The sequence below is a fragment of the Apis florea genome, unplaced genomic scaffold (genome assembly GCF_048593485.1).
Source record: "Apis florea isolate Af1SG1 unplaced genomic scaffold, ASM4859348v1 contig_3170_pilon, whole genome shotgun sequence".
In the NCBI taxonomy this organism is placed as follows: domain Eukaryota; kingdom Metazoa; phylum Arthropoda; class Insecta; order Hymenoptera; family Apidae; genus Apis; species Apis florea.
In genome coordinates, this window is record NW_028256714.1 from 5,375,906 (window position 1) to 5,397,443 (window position 21,538).

The 21,538-nt window shown below is 22.5% G+C and overlaps 2 protein-coding genes across 11 annotated transcripts in view; both read left to right on the top strand.

Annotated features, from left to right (window-relative positions):
- Positions 1 to 8,976, top strand: part of Moe (moesin) — a 28,804-nt gene extending 19,828 nt beyond the window's left edge. For 6 of the 10 annotated variants that reach the window (XM_012485514.3, XM_086910145.1, XM_086910146.1 and 3 more), the window contains 7 exons: positions 4,782 to 4,904; positions 5,337 to 5,609; positions 5,687 to 6,016; positions 6,113 to 6,355; positions 6,428 to 6,603; positions 6,696 to 6,912; positions 7,030 to 8,976. In XM_012485514.3, coding sequence (XP_012340968.1) covers positions 4,782 to 4,904; positions 5,337 to 5,609; positions 5,687 to 6,016; positions 6,113 to 6,355; positions 6,428 to 6,603; positions 6,696 to 6,912; positions 7,030 to 7,194 — 1,527 coding nt within the window. In that variant the 3' untranslated portion in view covers positions 7,195 to 8,976. Of the gene's footprint in view, positions 1 to 133; positions 175 to 4,781; positions 4,905 to 5,336; positions 5,610 to 5,686; positions 6,017 to 6,112; positions 6,356 to 6,427; positions 6,604 to 6,695; positions 6,913 to 7,029 lie in introns of all 10 variants that reach the window. The other 4 variants (XM_086910143.1, XM_086910142.1, XM_086910148.1 and 1 more) reach the window with 2 other exon arrangements.
- Positions 8,977 to 11,055: 2,079 nt separating this feature from the next.
- Mekk1 (mitogen-activated protein kinase kinase kinase 4) lies at positions 11,056 to 19,675 on the top strand. The gene is made up of 18 exons (XM_031915953.2): positions 11,056 to 11,364; positions 12,418 to 12,549; positions 14,023 to 14,302; positions 14,403 to 14,585; positions 14,677 to 14,867; positions 14,946 to 15,308; positions 15,384 to 15,626; positions 15,698 to 15,913; positions 16,003 to 16,413; positions 16,479 to 16,586; positions 16,662 to 16,821; positions 16,892 to 17,345; positions 17,439 to 17,786; positions 17,872 to 18,059; positions 18,145 to 18,313; positions 18,401 to 18,523; positions 18,735 to 18,886; positions 18,968 to 19,675. Exons 1-18 carry the CDS (start codon positions 11,282 to 11,284, stop codon positions 19,148 to 19,150), a joined length of 3,987 nt encoding a protein of 1,328 aa, XP_031771813.2. The 5' UTR covers positions 11,056 to 11,281; the 3' UTR covers positions 19,151 to 19,675.
- The last annotated feature ends 1,863 nt before the right edge of the window (positions 19,676 to 21,538 follow it).

Genomic DNA, 21,538 nt, shown 5'->3' on the forward strand with positions numbered 1-21,538 from the left:
CAGATAAATCGACGTTTTATTCATTCAAGTATCTTTCAATATAAGATTTTGAACTATCCTTTATCAGTCTCATTCTCGACAATAAAATTACAAGACAAGAACAGTATGTGACAATATTGGCAAATAATTGCAGGTGCTACCGTGTGGTCTTCGAAAATTCTGGCACGTAAGACTGTAATTAAAGTTTTTTAAACCTGTAGACATGAACCGTGAGATAATTGTCCCAGCGCCTAGATTAAAATCCTCGAACTAAATGATAATACCCTGATTCGTTACAATAATAAATATTTTTAACTGTGTTAGTTTTAATTTTGAAATGGAAAAAAATTTGAAATTTTTTAGTGTGTCTTTTCCGGAGAAAATTTAATAAGCATTTTGTTTACTTTTTTTTTTAATGAAAATTGAATTGTATATCTCACAACTGTATAATTTTAAATTCAAAATTTTTTTTTATTTTTTATGCATATATGATTATACATGTATACATATGTGTAAAATTTGCATATCATGAAAAATAACGAGTGATTTTCTACATAAAAAAAATGAGAAAAAATTCATATTGATTCATTTATATGTAATTTAACAAACTATATTAACAAATAGATTTATCAAGATATAAATATAATAATGTAACATTTTCATAATGTTTATCTAAGAATAATAAATTATAATTAATCGAGGATCGATCTTGGCGCTTACAAAAACGCTTGTATTATAAATTCAAATCAAACACAGCAATTAATGCTTTTTTTTCACCACGTATTAATCTAAAAAAATAAACATTTTTTTACTAAATGCAAAATTAACAATTACAGCAATTGCTAGTAAAAGTTATGCACACAGTTTTTTCTTTCGTTTGATTTTTATTTATTTCCTTAGTTTGATTTCGATGATAGTAATTTATAATCTTTATTAATCTTTAAATGCGTTTATTATTGTTATTATAAAATATATACATGTATGTATATAATGGTAATTCAATATTGAAATTATTATTTAATCTTCTAAATTTATTATAAATTAAAAAATTTAAATAATAGGTAAAATTTTTATAAATTTAAAATATTTTTATTATATATTATATGTACATTATTGTACATCAGAACATATTACAATGTAATAATTCTTATTTGCAATCACAAGTATACCAAGATAATTTTAAATCATTTCTTTTATAATGTTTAAATATATTTTTAATAAATAGAATTTTTAAATTGTAAAATGGAAATTTAATTTAAATTATTTTATTTTTATGTATATTAGTTAATTGTATTTTAATTAAATAATTAATAAATTTACATAAATATATGCATATATATGCATTGATCATTAAGGAAATTGCATTGTATAAAAGTTCTTATGTAAATTTTTAAGATCTTAATATGTAATTATGTATGCAATAGTTTTAAGAGATATTAAATGATATTTGTATCGTATATTTGTATGTTCATCCTGAAAAAAAAGCAATCAAAATTTTTATTTGCATTTAAATTTAAATCAAATTTTTAACATATAATTATTCAGTATAATTATGTTAATTGTAATATTCCATAAATATGATTTAAAATAATTATGATTTCTAAAAAGTCATATTTTTTTAAAAAATTTTTAATTGTCATTAGAATTAGCTTATATAATCTTATATATATTCTTCTTAACAATTTAATATTACGAATGATATTTATATTCAACAAATAACCATAAACTTATCATATCATTCTATATAAAAGTAAATTTTATATAGAAAAAAATCTGCATTTAATGATTAATTAAGATTAAATATAATTAATTAGATATAATTATGAGGAGTTGATGGAAAATAAATAGCTAATATTTACATTTATAATTGAGCATAATCATTGTTACATAAACCATGCTTTTTTTTTTATGTTAATTTATAAGATAATGCATTTTTTTTTAATTTTTTAGTGGCCATCGATTAATAAATATTTTAAAAATTTTGATTTTTAAAATTTTATTGATACGAATTTTATAACAAAGTTTTAAAAAATATAATAGCACAAATTAAATTAATTTAAAGGAGAAACAAAAATTTTATATGTATTTTAATTGAATTAGATTTTCTAATAATATTTTTCAATATATATAAGAATAATTTATTGTTCATATTGGAAATTTCATATTGGAAAAAATTAAATCGTGATATTTTTATATAAAAATATCAAATTTTTTAATTTATTATAGTCCAAACAATATTCGATATTTCATTCGTTTTATATTATTTAAAATATTCTTAAATTATTTATATGAATATATTTTCATAATTATTAACTAATAATTGATTTATAACAAAAAAATATGTTTTATATATAAAAAAATAAAAAAAAACCAAATAAAATAAAGTCAAATCTAATTAATTTTAGGATTAACTTTAAAATTGTCAAAAAACGAATCCAACTTCACTTGAAATTTAATTTCAAATCAAGTGAAATAATATAATATTAATACTATAATAAAACGATTTCAAATTAATTGAATTCATTATGTGAAATCTAATTTCCATTTATTATTTTTCCTGACATTGACAATTAACTTACATCAATATGTATTTATGTCAAATTTCTCACGCTTGTTATATTTGCAATCTTGATTTCATAGCGTTTTCATTACATTGCGCTATTTTCCTCTTTGTTTTTTCTTTTTTTTTCTATTTTTTTTTTTTTGAACGAGTTTTTTGTTTCTGACCATGAAATTATACAATCATGCTGAGATATCAATTATAATTACGAAAAAGTGGTAGTACCAGCGATGTCAGTGGTGTGGTCAAGGCATATCCGGGAATTCGATTGGCACTTCCGTACGAGGACTGTCTACGGATGCGGTTCCGCATTCGTAACGCTCAACCATGTGTTACGAGACTCGAACATGACTGGAGATCACCATAAACTTTTTTTTTACCATGAATCCAAATAATTGCTTCCAATTATAATTAAATTGCGGATTCTTATGCAGCGAAAATATAACAATTGAATATCTAAATATTAGCTTCATTGCAATTTATAAATTTTTTAATTGTGAAATTTTCACTTTTTTTTTGTATTATTTTCGTTAGTTTATTATAATAAGTTTATTAACTTTTCTTAAATGAGCATTTTTACGTATAACGAAATATTACAAATTACTCATGTATTTAAAAAGCATTTCAATTAATTTATAATTATATGAATAAATATATTTCTTTTAAAAGTAATTATCAAAAAAAGTGTGGAAATTTTTTTTTTAATGTATATGTGATTTATATATTTGCTTAAATAAAAAATCAATTTTTTTGTATAAATTAATAATTAATATTTGTATATAGATATTATTTAGATTTTTAAAATTTAGAGATTCAATTTAAATTGAATAATTTTTGTTGAAATTATATTTATAAACGAGTAATTTTTCCTCTTAATAGTTTTTAATAATTAATAAAGTAATATTATATATTTAATATTATCATCTATTTTGAAAATTGTTGTAAAATAATTATATTTTTGTAATTAAAATTGTATTTTATTTGTTTCTTCTAAAATAAAAATATATTTTATTTTATATTAATATATTATTATATTTAATTCATCTGTAATTGGATGATATTAATGTAAAAAATATATAAACACGATATACTTTAATTAAATGTAATTTGTTATCTTGGGATACTTTCATGGAAAATTTTCGTGAAAATATTTCATTTTGAATGTACATATTTAATTGTGAGTAAAATGAATCTCTAAATTTTAAAAATCTAAATAATATCTATATACAAATATTAATTATTAATTTATACAAAAAAATTGATTTTTTATTTAAGCAAATATATAAATCACATATACATTAAAAAAAAAATTTCCACACTTTTAAATAAAAATTATTAAATATTTTTATTTTTATAAAATAAAATGGTGGTCTCTAGTTAAATGATATCTTAACAGAGTTTAGATTTAAAAAGTGAATATTAGATATAAAAAGTTATAATTAATATTATGATTAATTATATTTAACCAGACAAGAATATATATCTAATTGAAATTTCTTTAATTAGATTAAATTAAATTAAATTTCACACTAATTTTTAATTTTTATTAAAAATTACACTAAAAATTGCACTAAATAAATTGATTATGAACACATCAATCATAGTTTCAAAAAATCTATATGTTTTTTTATATTTCATTGTATAATTCCTATATTTTTCTTTTGTCAGATAAGATATTCACATACCTATGAGATTAACAAATAATCTTGTCAATTAAAACGTCATCGCAATAATTATTTTCCATTTATAAAATGTTTAGATAGATAGCTATCTAGCTTACGTTTCTATCTTTTAATAAAAGCAAAAATCCAATAAATGTTTCACGCATTCCAATATTCTCTCTTGGACTATCAAACCACAAAAAAATATATCGGGCAAAAGATATTTTAGATCATAATAATCTTATCGCAAGCTAAATCAGAAGTTCATGTGACAATGTATTATCTTAATGCTTGTATTATTATATCACAATATAATATGATAAAAATGTTATATTGACTATTTTATTACCACGTTACCGTTTCTGTCATTTAATTATGCTATAAGAGTTTATGTCCATATTTTATTTTGCATGTGAAATATCACTATTCCATCATATATACCGATGAGAAACATCACTTTGCACGTTTTCGAACGATGGAGTGATTTAGATTGGCCATTTATTTTTTTCCAAATTTTTTGAATATGTTCCTACCAAAATTTTTTTTTGCATGTCTTTCTAATTAATTCAATAATGTTTTAGGTGATGAACCAGGAAGTCAAAAAAGAGACTCCATTGCAATTCAAATTCCGTGCCAAATTCTATCCCGAAGATGTTGCCGAAGAATTAATTCAAGATATTACCTTGCGTCTTTTTTATCTTCAGGTATGAGTGAATCTATTTTTTTTTAATTGTATTTTTTTTCCAATTGTGTATTATAACATATTAAAAAATATATATCTAAATCTTTCAAGATTTATATGTAGATATAATAGATATAATAAAGAAATTAATCTGTAAAATATTATATTGAAATAAAAGATTATTATTATTATAAAAAAAAGAATATATATATATATATATATATATATATATATAAATACTAAAAAAATAGCTTTTATGTTAATTAAAATAAAAAAATATAATTTTTTATGTTAGTTATAAATACATATTTGTAACATAATATATTTTATTTGACTGTGCAGTTTGTTATTTTAAATTTTATAATGTAATAATAAAGTTAGTTGAATTAAAAAAATTAATATTTAATATATATATATACATACATACATATATACATATATGAATTATATTTAGGTGAAAAATGCTATTCTTACGGATGAAATTTATTGTCCTCCGGAAACATCTGTATTGTTAGCCTCTTATGCAGTTCAAGCGAAACACGGAGATTTTCAAAAAGGTACGCATACTGCTGGTTTTTTGATAAATGATCGATTATTGCCACAACGAGTTGTGGATCAACACAAAATGAGCAAAGAAGAATGGGAAAGTTCGATTACTAATTGGTGGCAAGAACATCGTGGAATGTTACGTGAAGATGCAATGATGGAGTATCTAAAAATTGCTCAAGTAATGATTTGATAATTTTTTGTGTTAATTTATTATGTAAATATATAATTTATTGTATAATTAATACATGTATCTAGGATTTAGAAATGTATGGAGTAAACTATTTTGAAATTCGTAACAAAAAAGGTACAGATCTATGGTTAGGTGTTGATGCTTTGGGTTTGAATATATACGAGAAAGATGACAAATTAACACCAAAAATCGGTTTTCCATGGTCTGAGATAAGAAATATTTCATTTAATGAAAAAAAATTTATAATTAAGCCAATTGACAAAAAGGCACCAGATTTTGTCTTCTTTGCCACTAGAGTTAAAATAAACAAGCGAATTTTGGCATTATGTATGGGTAATCATGAACTTTACATGCGTCGACGTAAACCGGATACAATTGATGTACAGCAGATGAAGGTATGTTTTAGATTTGTTTCTTTTGTATTGTTATCTATTTTTTATTGCAAATAATGAGTTGTTTCTGTAATTTATAAAAATATTTATAATCTAAAGGCGCAAGCAAGAGAAGAAAAAATTGCAAAACAGCAACAAAGAGAAAAATTACAATTAGAGATAGCAGCAAGAGAACGTGCAGAAAGAAAACAGCAAGAATATGAAGAAAGGCTTCGAAATATGGCAGAAGAAATGGATAGGCGGAAAGCTGAGTTAAATGAAGCTCAAGAAATGATTCGACGTTTAGAAGAACATCTTAGACAATTACAAGCTGCTAAAGAAGAATTAGAAGATCGCCAGAAAGTATGTATGGTTTTGTGTGAAATGTAATTTTTCTATGATATATGTTTCTATATGACTTATTTTTATGTGAAGGAACTTACGGCTATGATGGAAAAACTTGAACTTTCACATGAAATGGAAGCTGCTGAACGTGCTAAACTTGAACAAGAAATACGAGCTAAACAAGAAGAAATACAACGTATACAATCCGAAGTAGTAGCAAAAGATGCAGAAGCAAGGAGATTGGAAGAAGTATTTGAAGCTGCCAAGTATGTAATTTGTTTTTCTATTATTCTACATATTTAAAATATAAAAAAATAATTATATTTTATATTTTAAATCAATAACTTTTTATATATAGATTAAGACAAGAAGAAGCCGATCGAGCACTTCAAGCTAATACAACGCCTCATCATCATCATGTTGAAGAAAATGAAGAAGGTGAAGAAGAAGGAGAAGACGAAGTTTCTCATGGTGATGTTACTAAAGATCTTGCAACTGATGAATCAATAATTGATCCAGTCGAGGAGCGACGTACCTTGGCAGAAAGAAATGAACGTCTTCATGACCAACTTAAGGTAGTGAATTTTATTTATATTTAGTAATATTATTACAAATAATGAATTTTTTTTAAATTCATAAAACATTTATTTATTTATTAACTTAACAATTTTTTACTCAAATATATTTTTCAGGCATTGAAGAAAGATCTTGCACAATCACGTGATGAATCGAAAGAAACTGTCATGGATAAAATTCATAAGGAAAATGTTAAACAAGGTCGTGATAAATACAAAACGCTTCGTGAGATTCGCAAAGGCAATACTAAGCGCCGTGTTGATCAATTTGAGAACATGTAAATTATGTATGCATTTATCTATTTGCCTGCCCATTTCATCCTGTCTTTAAATTCTTTTTCAATTTCATGTACACATAGAACACTCAGTAATCATTTATTCTATATGAAAGACGTACAGATTCGCTAATTCGTATACAAAGACAATTTAGAGCTTCAACATATTATTTTATAATATTTTTTTGAAGATATCTCAAGATATAAATCGCTTACAATTTATAAGCGAAATGTAAAGTTTATAATGTGTATTACTATTTTTTGAAGACGATTCTATATTCTGAAGTACAGCTAGCAAAGTAAAAAATTTTTCATAATTGGCAAGGAACGCGACGAGCGACCAACTTGCGCCGTCTTCCATGTATGCTTCCACGTTGATCGCTGTTAAGCAATAATTTTTCATAAAGCAAAATATTTATATATTTTTTCATAACAAGTGTAAATTTTCTTGCTGTTTTAGCTATAAAATATTTAACGTTAATTCGTAATAATTTGTTATTTTAACTATTAATATATATTATTAGCTACTGTTGTTTTTTTCTAACAATATCCCTTTTTGCTAAAATGTCAAGAAAATGTGTTACATAATTTGTGAATATTATTTTATTTCTTCAAAACATTACATACAAGATTATGAGCACCGGCGCACTAGTATTTTCTTTTTTGAAGTATTACTGTCGGTCATTAAACATAACGTCACATATATAATTTCGTTTCAGTAATTATCTTCTCGTCGTGATTCTTATCATGTCGCATATTGTCCGTCCTTGGTAAGGATTTGCCGAGAAATATTTTGTATTTTTATTTGCTTACTTCTATTTGCGAATTATATTATTTTGTTAATAGCGGTCGCTATGTATTTATATATACATATCAGTTTCATTTTTATTCTGATGTATCATTTTGCAATTCACAGTAAATATTTACAGTAAATGATATAATATAAATAATAAATAAAATTATTTAACACATTGACATTTTAAAACAGTACGAAATAATCATAATTATTTTTTAATGAGTTATAAGTAATCTCTAAATATTATTTTAAGTAGATTAATAATGTACAAGCGACCGCTTGATTTAGAAAACATGAAATGAACGATATCCGTCTTCATAAAAAGTAGAGATATAAGCATTTCATCAAACCGTTTGCGAAATTATACATACTACTTAGTACGAACGAATTTGAACTAATGTTTAGTAACTTTATATTGATACACACTCGTGGCCTTTATTGATATATTGAAATAAGTATATTGAAATACTAGATATAATAATCAGTAATATAATAATATATAGAATATAGGAAAATCGCGCGACTCTTTGTATTGCATACCTTCAATAAGGTAATTGCGCGGTTCCTATAAAAACGATAGGTACCAAGATTTTTGAAAGTATGAAAGAATGAATGCGAGAAAGAATGGAATAATAAAAAATAATGTGTGTTTGAAAGGTCGAATGCTTGAAAAACTGTAATATGTGGTTGTCTGGTACGCCATATATAAGTTTTAGAACAGTTTTCTTTTTAAAAAAAAATTTATACAGTACGACAATGAAATTTAATCAAGCTGATACGAAGGAAAATATATAATGCCTTATAAATGCTGCCAATTTTTTGACGGAATGCAAACAAAGAGCGTTAGAAATGACATAGTTTTTGCAATGAAATGAGAAAGATGATGAAAAACTTTAAAAACTGATCAATGTATCGGAATTCACTTTGTATTATCATCATCAATAAATACGAAAAGAAAAGTACAGGAAAAAGAAATATATATATAAAACAATAGATATTTTTTGATTATATTTAATACTACAATTTAATTAGTAGTGTTATTATTATTATTGTATTATTATTATATATTATAAATATTAATATTTACAATTTAGTATCATTATTATTATGATTAATATTAATATTATTATTATTATTAATATTGTTATTATTATTATTTTTATTTTTATTTTTATTAATATTATTATTATTATTATTTTTATTTTTATTAATATTATTATTATTATCGTTATTATTATTATTAATATTATTGTTATTATCACTATTATTATTATTATTATTACAATTATTATTACAATTATTATTACTATTACTATTATTATTATTATTATTATTATTATTATTATTATTATTATTATTATTATTATTATTATTATTATTATTATTATTATTGAAATAATATTAAATGAAAATTAAAGCAAAGGATTTTATAGTCGTCTATTTGTACTATTAAAAAAGATTATTGAATATGCATAGCAATAACAAAGTATTTTATATAACAAATGTCAGGCTCTAATGTTCAAAGACAGATAAAAATATCATTTTTATAAAAACTTATTTGGATATTTTTAATCGCTTGGTTAGCGTAGCAACAAAGCTACTTTTAAAACATTCCAAAAACATTTGTAAAATATTTGATACGTTAGGATTTTTCACTGAGAAATTTTTTTATAAAATTTATAAAAATTACAAATAAGAATTTTTTTTATATATATTTTAAATGTACTTAAATATATTTATATTGAAAACTAATATATATATATATTTTTTTTTGTTTATTGACGTAAAAAATTTATGAATCGTCCTAACGTACATTACTAAATAATTTAATTTTTTGTGAAGGTAATAAATACAAAATTATTTTAACATTTATTCGTATATTGTAATTTTATAAAAAAATTATGTTATTAAACTTTTGATTTGAAATAAAATTTAATAACCAATTTACATATATTTATGTATTTTGTACCTTCATAAAATTATTAAAAAAAATCTTTAACAGTGCGCATATAGTCAAAGTGTCACGGTGCTATAATTTTTTTTTTTTTGACATATCCAAGCGTAAAAAATATAGCAGAAAAAAATATGCTTTTTTATATCTTAAATAAATTTTTATAATTATTGATGTTTGACGATATTTCATAAATTTGCTATAATTATTTTTGAATATTCCATTTTTATATTGAGAAAAATATCTTTATAACAGTATTATTGATTAATCGAAATACATATAAAAACACAAGATAAGATCACAAAGGCTAATAAACATTGTATTTGTTGGTGCGAAGATATATGAAAATCTCTTGTACTTTGCTGAAAAAGTTAGATATTGTTTAAATAAAAAAATCATATCATATATACTAAATATATTATTGTGATTCCAATTTATTCTTTTTTAATATCAATTTCACTTATTCACAACTCGCTAAATATTTTTCCGATTCGTGATTAAATTAATGTGTAATTTTTTTTCTTTTGGGTATATTGAGAAATATATAATATAATTTTATAATTAATATTATTTTAAAAATTTTTCATACTATAAAAATAAAATATGATTGATAAAAATTATATATATTAAAGTATAAATTATTTATTTTGTATTTGATATCTTATATATTTTATAATATATAATTAATATATTTTGTATTTGATATCTTATATATTTTATAATATATAATAGTATTACACAATAGTATATACACTATTTTATAATAGTATTTATAAATAATTATATTTTTTTTATTTGAATAAAATTTTTCTTTCTCAAAATTTTACTACAATTTAATAACTTCTATTTTTATTGTATAATTTTTCTTTAAATTTTTTTAAATAATTATAAATAATGAAAAAGTTAAATAATATGTATTTCATAAAATATTTGTATGTATTTTATATTTATCTATCTTATATGTATATTAACATTTACCTTCAATGTGAAAAAAATAATATTTATTTTATATGTATTTTACATGTAACTATTATAATAATATATAATATTATATAATATATAAATAGATATGTATTTTTATAATTATGAAATTAAATATAAATAATTAAGAGCGATTTAAAATAATCATAATTAATAATATTTATGTTTTGTTATGATATGTATATGAATATAATTTAATATATTCGAGACATTTCAAAATTACCCGCGCTGCTATTATTACTCTATTTTTCAAACACCTGTTTGTCAAGTAAATGGCAACAGCGCAAGTTTATTGCATCTGCGCGAGTTCTTTAATGAATGACGACGACGTTGTCTTTAATGTGATACGTTTGTTATGTATGGAAAATGTTGCGTTACGATAAAAAAAGTCATGTTACAGAAAATCCATTCTCAGATCCATCTTCTGATGATGATACTGATTATGTCAGGTAAATTTTTTGAATATTCACATTTTCACAATTTATTATAATATCACTATTGCTCATACAATTTATAATAATACAAAAATAGCACCGGCGAGAATCACGAGTGATAGTGTGTTTACACTTTGTTTATATGACGTATTCATTATTTGATTTTTAATACTAAAATTGGATTGCTGGTGCATTTATATAGTAAATAATAAAATAAGCTGTAGAAAATACATATTATCTACGAAAAACGAATGTCGATTTTGAAATGACGACATTTATCAATATTTCGTTGGTATATTTCATTGGCTATTTATTCATAGCAAAATATTGATATTCTGTGAATAAAATGATTGTAGACATTATATAAAAAAACAATTATTGACTTTATTTATCAAGATATTTATTTGATTATAATGTCAAAAATGGTATTATAATATTTATTATTTTAATAATCACATTGTTATATCAAATATAAAATTACATATTTAACAAAATTAAGTGTTTAACATAAAGTTAATCATGATTAATATGATTAACTTATTTGTGTATTTAAAAGATTTATTTAATTATATATAATATAATATATTCGAATTAAAAATAACAATACTATGTAAATGTATATATTTTATAAAATATAAATATACTATATTTTTATAACGTATAATGCATATTAAAATATACATTACATTACATATAGACATATTATATTATTTTATGTTACATAATTAAATTATAATTTTAAAAAAAAATAAATACTTAAAATAAAAGTATACTAAATTTATTATTGATTAATTTCTGGATATCATTCGTCATATTGGATATTATTCGATATTACATATATTTGTGAATATATATATAATTAGTAAATTGAATTTTAAAGTTAAAGATAATTGATTTATTAAATATTTAATATAAATATTTAAGTATCTAAAGTTATTAGAACTTTTTATAATTGCATTACAATTTTTATAGAATTTTTTATTTTACATATTCGTATTCTTCAATGATATAGTTTTGATTTTCGGTATTCAGAAATTTTGACTATATTATATCAAATCATGTTTCCAGCAAGAGTTCAAAAAATCAGACAAATGAATTCGATGAATCGATTCAAACAATGTGCGATATTTATGGGCAAACACCTCCAAGAACTCGGTTAAATCGTAAGAAACGGTATTCAAGACAAAAACTCAATGGGGGGTAAGTTATATGATAATTAAATCAAATTAGTGATAAATTATATATTTTTATTTTCGATGAAAAAATTTGATTGATAAACATTTTTTTAAAAGAGAATCAATCATAATCAAAACAAAAGAATATCATAAAGCATACTTTTAACCATTTTAATCTAATTGAGAAATAGAAGGAGAAATCCTTCCACATTATTAGATTATGATACAAAATTTCGTAAATATAAATAATTTCGTAATTACAAATAATAAAATATTATCTTATATTTCATTAAATAAAACGTATTCTCAATTGCTCGGTTTGAATTATATTATCATTTAAAACAAATGAAATTGTATACGATTTATACGATTACATGATCGAACTACTCTCATTAATACCGATAATTAATTAATTTTTAATAAATCAATATACAATACAATATATAATACAATTAATTATTCAACAATCTTCATATATCTTCAATCAACAAGTTATATTAACAAAAGTAACAATAATTTTATTTTTTATGAAACATTCTTAATATATAGAACATAATGAATTATAATGAATTATATATAAAGTAATTTTTTTTATTAATGAAATATTACTCTGAAATGATAAATTCTTAAATTTCAATATTTTTATTTTAAATGTAACTTATATTATAATGCAAAATAGTATAAAATTTTAAATACATATTTTTTTTTAACTAAGAAATATTCCCAGGCGAAATCATATTTAAAATTTAATTTTATAAAAATAATGAAAATTTGAATATTGATTTCACATAAAAAGATTTTTTATCAATAGAAATTATTTTATATATATACATATTATACATATATTATATTATACATATGTAATCCATATTTTGCATATATATTAATAATTAAGATCATTCGATTAAAATATTCATTAAAATCATTCATTTCATTATCCAAAGTATTTCTTTCATGAATTTGCATGATCTTGAAAATCATAATTATGAACATAAATTCATTTTGAAATATAGTTTCACATAATATAAAAATGCAGCATTCCATTTAAAAAAATCGAATTATCTTTTATCTTCGAAAAATACTAGAGATATAAAAAATTGAAGCTATTATGTGGAAAATAAAAAAAATTTTCTTTCAAATATATTTTTTTAATACTTATTTATAAAAAAAATGCTGGCTAATAATAATTTGTGTATATGTATAAAAATTGTTATATTGTTATAAGTATTCATGATTAAATGTATTTCAAACAAATATATAAAAATCACGTATGAAATAAAATGGAAATAAGATTCTTCTAATATAAGTAATATTTAAATTTTTTCATAAATATTTTGTTTAATATATATTATTTTAAATTACAAATATAAAATTGCATTAAATAACTTTTACAATCGTAAGACATATTCATTCGTGATATGTATTACATTATATTCCATTAGTTTAATACTTATAAATTTATTTATTTATATATTTACAAATTCAATTACTTTTTAAGAGAAACAAAATCATGGGAAAAAGATACACAATCAAAAATGATGATTCGCAGACGTAATACTCTGGACAATATAATTTTTAATGAGATGTGTGACAAAGCAGATAAAGATTATGAAAACGAAGCAAATCGAGATATAACGAAGGAGGGAAACAGAAAATATAAAAGAAGTTTAAAAATGTTGCGTGGAAATGAAAGAGATTTAAAATTAGATATAGAGGCAGCTTATAATTATATGGAAAAGTTTAATCCTTGTCAAGTATCAACTCCTAATCACATAAAGGTATATAATAAATAGAAAATGATGAAATTATGTTAATTTATTTGAATTTCAGATTTGTTTGATTGTTATTCAAAACAAAATTAATTGAAAATATTTGCAGATTGAAACTCGAAACAGATTTCGTAGTTTGCGATCAAAGCCTATTGATATAGAAGAAAAAAAGGTTGAAATTAAAATTAATGAACAGATTTTAATTTCGGATAATAAGGAATCAACACCAAAGACGCTAAGTTTTAAGGAACGAGAAATATTTCATGATACATTTTCTTTCTTAATTAAATTGGTAAATAATTATTTTGTTACAAATAATTTAATATTTAATTTATTAATTTTCATATTAAAGATTTTTAAACATTTCTTTTTACATTTTATAGGGAAGTATAGAACGAAATTGTTCTCGTCAAATTAGTCGTGAAGAAACACGTTGGCAAAATGAATTAAAAGATTTAATATGGCTAGAATTACAAGCTTATTATGCTGATCGCAGTCCAATGGCTCAGGATGAATATTTATGCAAACAACGGGAAACTGTAGAAAGTTTACTTAAAGAAATAATGGAGTACAGGTAAATTATATAAGAATTTGATGTATTACTATATTATTATAGTTATCAAAGAAAATTAAAATAAACATATATTTTTAGATATGATCCTGTTGCAAATGTAAAAAATAACAATAAATCAAATTCAAGTATAGAATTAGGTATTTGTCCAGGTTGTCTTTCAATGTATTGCAGAGCATGTGCACGAGCACAAGGTGAAGCATTACAACAAGTAGAGATATTATTGTCTAGATTAGAGGCAGCAGAAGCACTTTATCCTTCATCACAAGCTTTTGCTATACATTATCCTTTATATAAAAGTACAGAATTCACTGATAGAGTGAAAGCAATGTGTCTTTGGTATAACATGACTATACATCATCAACTCAAATTACAAATATTAGGAAAATTACTTATGAGATCGCATACTAAAAGAAAACATGATGATAGAGATTCTGGAATAAGGTATCAAAAATAACTATACTCATAGAGTAAAATGATATTGTTAAAAAATGAAATTTAATGTATTTTTTATTTTAGTTCACAGTCTTCAGATACAATTGATTCTTCAGATTATAAACAAACTTTAGTACGATTTGAAATATCAAATCAACAAAATGAAAATTCCAGTCCTTCAGATAGTAACAATAGTAATAATTCTTCTGGTTTATCCTTTACACAATCTTGGCCTTCTACACCTGAAATTTCATTTACAAGTATAGAAAATGATAAAAGCGATAAACTTGATTTTTATTTAGTTGAATTCGATCGGCAAGCTTACAGGTTAATATTATTGAGATATTATTCTTATTAACTTAATTACTTTTTTCATTTCTTTTTTTATTAATTAATAGAAAATATATTGAAGATGTATTAAAGACTAGAGGTCTAAGAAAAAGTCTATATTTTCTTGAAAGATTACATACTTATGTCTTAAGAAAAGCAAGATTAACACTAGAAAAAAATGATGTAAATGATACTTTAACTGAAGAATATGAAGGTGATGTAGAATTGCGTCGATATGGTGCATGGAGTCCTGAAGCAAGAGAATTAAATCTTCCATCATATAGGTATGAAAATAAATTTCTGTATATTATTTATATATTTTATTTTTATATTTTATATTTTATATTTTTAATTAAGTAATAAATTTTTTTAGAGCTGCTTTTGTATTCTTATCTCGAGTTCCATTAGATGTCGTTCATGAATTTTTGAGGATGAGATTAGAACAAAAACCAGAACAACCCAGTCCTTTATCAATTCGACAACTTATGCGTGAACTTAGAGAAGGTCTTAGAATTGCATGTATTCATCGTGATAGATTTGCTGCTCATTCATGTGCAGCAGTTAGTGATAATAGTTGCGAAAATTTATTTCAAGAAAATGTAAAAGATTTTGATGAAAGTTTGAAAGCTGTTTTTGAAGTATATCTTGATTATTTACAACAATGGGTTGATATTGTACAACATGATAGTTTCTATAAAAATTTAATTATGGATGAATGGATATTTGTAAAATCAATAGCAGGAAATATAATAAATGGATGTGAAATTGCAGGAATTAAATTTTGGTAAGTTATGTTATAATATTATTATAATGCATATTTTTCCATATTTCTTATTTCTTATTTTATAGTGAAATTGTGAAAACTATGATTGAGCAAGTTAAAGAATACCTTAATGAGAGACCACGAGAAATTCAGGAAACTACTGAGGATTGGAATGATGATGATTGGTCAAACAGGTAAAATTATATTGGCTTATTTGAACACTTTTAATTGTTTTTAAAATGTTCTTATTTTATTTTGATGTAATTTAGATTTCAGCGAATATTCGTAGAACGTGAATGGCAGGGAATGTTTGTAGAGGCTCGAGAAAAAATAGTTAAGTGTATTGTTCTTGCTAAATGTATAAAGCGTGATATTGAAAAGTGGTCTACATTTAATGAGAAGTTAGAAAAATCATTAATGTCTGTAAAGGTAAATATTATTAAAAATTAAGTTAGAATTTTATATATTTGAAAATATATTTTTTATTATATATTTATAGGATTCAGTTATGGGTCTTAAAGACGATATTACGACTGTAATTGAATATTTTCAACATAATCTTAAAAATATAAAAGAACCAAATTATGAATATGATCGATCTGCTATGCGATCGAGAATAAGAGAAATACTTCATCAAGCTTATCGAATGGGCTTTGATTATCATAAAGAAATATGCAAATTATTTGCATTCGAAGAAAAAGCTACTTTAGCAAGAAGTTTAGTTTCTTTTGCTTTTTTATGGATGGAATTTGTTAAAAGACGATGTGAACGTGGAAGAGGTTTAAGACCTAGATGGGCAAATCAAGGTTTAGAATTCTTAATTACAGTATGTGAACCACAATATACGAAACATTTAACTGATGAGGAATTTGAAGAATTAAAAACTTGTATGGATCGTTGTATTTCACATGTTGTTGGAAGTACAAATACTGCAACAAATATAGAAACAGAAAGTAAAGTTTTTTTTTTTAATGTATATTATCTTATTAAATGTTTATTAATTATTAATTATTATTAAATCAAATGTTTGATTAATTATATTTTAGATTTAAAAAAATTATCTCATTCAAGAGCATCTTCACCTTGTCATACTAGAACTGCAAGTTTTTCCCAGAAGCCTAAAGATATTCTTAAATCTCCAGATATTCCATCTTATTCCAAAAAAGTTTCTTCATCAAATATTGTAGATGGAAATATAAATACAAATAATTTAGATCAAATTCTATCCAGACAGGAAAGAATCAATCAAGGTATACAAAAAGTAGAATTTAATATTGATGAGAAATTAAAAAACAGCGAACTTATTGGACAAGTTATAGATAGAAAAGCTGTTGATAGAGTTTATATTAAAGCAAGAAGAGTAACTTTTACTTGGCAAAGAGGTATTAAAATTGGTAAGTTTAAATGTGTATTAAAATATATTAAAATCTTCATTTTAGTTCAATATTATAAATTAAACTATAAAACTATTAATTATAGGACAAGGAAGATTTGGTAAAGTATATACTATAGTCAATAATCAAACTGGTGAATTATTAGCTATGAAAGAAGTTCAATTACAACCTGGAGATCATAGAGCAATTAGACGTGTTGCAGAGGAATTACAAATATTTGAAGGAATTCAATACAAACATTTAGTCCGATATTATGGATTAGAAATTCACCGTGTAAGTTAATATGTATATAATATATATGCAATTCTTATTTTCAATATATATATATAAAAAATATTGGATAATAAATATATTACAGGAAGAAATGTTAATTTTTATGGAATTTTGTGCTGAAGGAACTTTAGAAAGTTTAATAGCGGGTAGTGAAAATGGTTTATCAGAATCATTGGTTAGAAAATATACATATCAACTCATTTCAGCTGTAGAAATACTTCATTCTCATGGAATAGTACATCGTGATATTAAACGTATGTCTTATAATTTTATAAGAAAAGAATATTTTTATTATGTACAATACATGTTTTGATTATACAATATTTATGTTTTACATATAGCTGCAAATATTTTTTTAACGGATGAAGGTAATTGTTTGAAACTTGGTGATTTTGGGAGTGCTGTGCAAATTAAGGCACATACTACTATGCCAGGTGAATTACAAGGTTTTGTTGGTACTCAAGGTTAATTTTAATTTTTACTTAAAAATAAAAATAAAGGGCATGAGTTTTAATTTACTTACTTTGATAATATAATAAGTAATATTAATGTTAAAATGGTAATTAAAATAAAATAAAAAAACTATTAAAGAGAAATAATGAAAATTCGTGGCCTATATTTTAATTTTGATATTATATTTTTGAAGATATTTTAATATTTAACATTTGTATATAGCTTATATGGCACCAGAAGTATTTATGAAATCAGAAAGTAGTGGTCATGGTAGAGCTGCTGATATTTGGTCAATTGGTTGTTGTGTTATAGAAATGGCGAATGGTCGAAGACCTTGGTCAGATTATGATTCTAATTATCAAATCATGTTTAAGGTATACAAATTTATGTTATAATTTTTTTATTTATATATATATATATTTTATATAGATATATATTTTATAATGCTTCTTTAGGTGGGAATGGGTGAAACACCAGCATTGCCAAAGAATCTTTCAAATGAAGGCATTGACTTCATTAATAAATGTTTACAACATGATCCAAAAAAAAGATTGACAGCAAATGTTTTACTTACACTTCCATTCACACAAACAGAAGATTTTAATGCTGATTTATTGTTTCCGCGATACCAAACATAATAGAATTGTTACATTAAAAATCCTTTCAATTTAAGAATATTAAAAATTTAATAACATTTATTACCTGTATCAGGTCAAATATCAATTTTCAATATTAATTTTTTTAATTATATTTGTTTTTCTTCATTAGTATTCTTTCTTCTTTAGTATTATTTATTTTTATATTATTTTTCAATTTTTGAAAAAATATGTATTAAATACATATAAAAAAGTAAAAAAATTAAGAACTTATGAATATTGAACTAAAATCATTGTGCATTTAAATAAATATAGCTTAAGAAAAAATATTTTTAAAATATAATTTATATTTTTAATAATATAATAATAAAATATTATGTGGCAATTAGTATATATTTTTTCCTACCTTTTAAAAAGGTACTTAAATAATATGTACAAATAATATGTATATTAATAATTGTATATTAAATTATTATAAGAAATCAAATTATTTCTTTTTAATTGAACATTATATTTTAATTGAATTGTATTATTAAAAAGAGAAAATAAAAATAAAAGATAATGTTACAATAGTGTTTATTTTTGCACGAGAAAACTTACACATAATACAACATACTTGCCGCAAATTAAATAATTACAGAGGTATGCTGTGTATACTTTCCATATGAACAGAAAGTGAAATGTATTTAATATTATTAGATATTATATTGCATACGAAGACGACTATTTTATGAAGATTTTTTTTGTTCTGACTTTGTTATCTATTATCGTAAATTTCATCTATTTTATTACATATAATTTCACATTAACAATAGCAGTCTTCGTAAGGAATGCATTTTATTTAGAAATAATTCTAACTGAACTTTATTATATTATTTTAGTTCAATTGACGCATTCTCTCTCTCTCTTTCTCTCTCTCTCTCTCTCTCTCTCTCTCTCTCTCTCTCTCTCTTATAAATACTTCTGAGTTTAAGATATGTTCTATAAAGTCATCGCTATGATGGCTTTCGCTTGATATGCGCGATATTCTTGGCCGTGAAGATATTGCAATATCTCTGCGATATGCATAAATACTTTCAATGATAATATTCTTTCAATTCTATCTTAAATATAATAGTAATTTGCATCTTAAGAAATTAAATAATACAGAACACTTTCATATATTATACACATATGCGCGAAAACAGATATAATTTTTTACGTATTTTAAATATGTCTTGATATGTATGTAAATACATTAATCATAATTATATATAATTTTATTTAATAACAGTACATATATAAAGGAACCAGGACAATTCCTCGTATTATTTGAAGATTTATTCTACGTTAAATCAAAGCAAAATTGCTTAGATTTTGAATATAAAAGTCCTGATTTAATATAATACGATTTCGTATTATTTTCAAACAATCATGACTTAACGACGATATATATGAATAAAACTCTGTTTTCAATAAAATATTTATGCTTTAGCATGTGAAAACTTTGCTAAACCTCAATGACAACCCTAAAACACGTGTATTTGCATAGTGGAAATAGTATGTAATTCATAACAAAGCTAACGAACAGCTTCGTAAAATATGAATAATATTAACAAATATGCCACAAGATGTAACGTGTGTTACATTATGTATATAAATATGTATTTATAATTTTTCTATCTATAATAAATTATGATAGTTCGATATAAATAGGATAAGTGTAACGATGTCACTGAGAGTAGCGCCGACTAATAATATTTCCATATTTCGGGAAAAAAATCGTATTTGACAGAACATGGTATATAAGAAAAGTAGCATTAGTATAGTAGTAGTTAATTAGACGTAGAACTTTAATGTGATAGAGAGATAGAGCTATTGTCAACGTTTGCTTGCCTATTAAAGAAGAGCAAACCGTTGACCTACCTAAGAATTGGACAAGAGTTTACTGTGCGGGCGCCAACACACGAATGATTGGCCACGTTTAGAATGCGTTGCGACAGACGAAATCCGTGCGCTAGAAATCTTTTCTCTATCTTATCGAATTATTTAATTTTTCAACTTCTATTTGTATATTCTGTCTCTTTATTATATTTTTATCATAAAGATATCACATCACAAAATAAGTTTAATAGTAAATTATGAATTTTTAAAATTTTTATGATCGATATTTTTTGTTTTTATAATTGAGAATAATTTTATAGTTTTCACCTGATATATTGAATATAAATTTTTTAATATATTATATTATTTCAATAAATCTGCTTAAACATATTTATTAAATATACTTAAACATATTTAAAATTTTGTACTTTATATTTAACGAACTTTTGTTAAGAAAAAAAAGATTGTTTTATGATTTATGAAATTCCCATACTCTAATAATAAAAATAAATAAATTATACAAATTATATAAAAAAAGATATATTTTTTGTTTCATTGAAATTAAAA

Bases quoted from the DNA above. Each gene is read 5' to 3' on its own strand.
- Mekk1 (XM_031915953.2), top strand. From the start codon at position 11,282: ATGTTGCGTTACGATAAAAAAAGTCATGTTACAGAAAATCCATTCTCA. The intron at 14,586-14,676 runs GTAAATAATTAT...TACATTTTATAG, and splicing joins TTTCTTTCTTAATTAAATTG to GGAAGTATAGAACGAAATTG. The intron at 18,887-18,967 runs GTATACAAATTT...ATGCTTCTTTAG, and splicing joins ATTATCAAATCATGTTTAAG to GTGGGAATGGGTGAAACACC.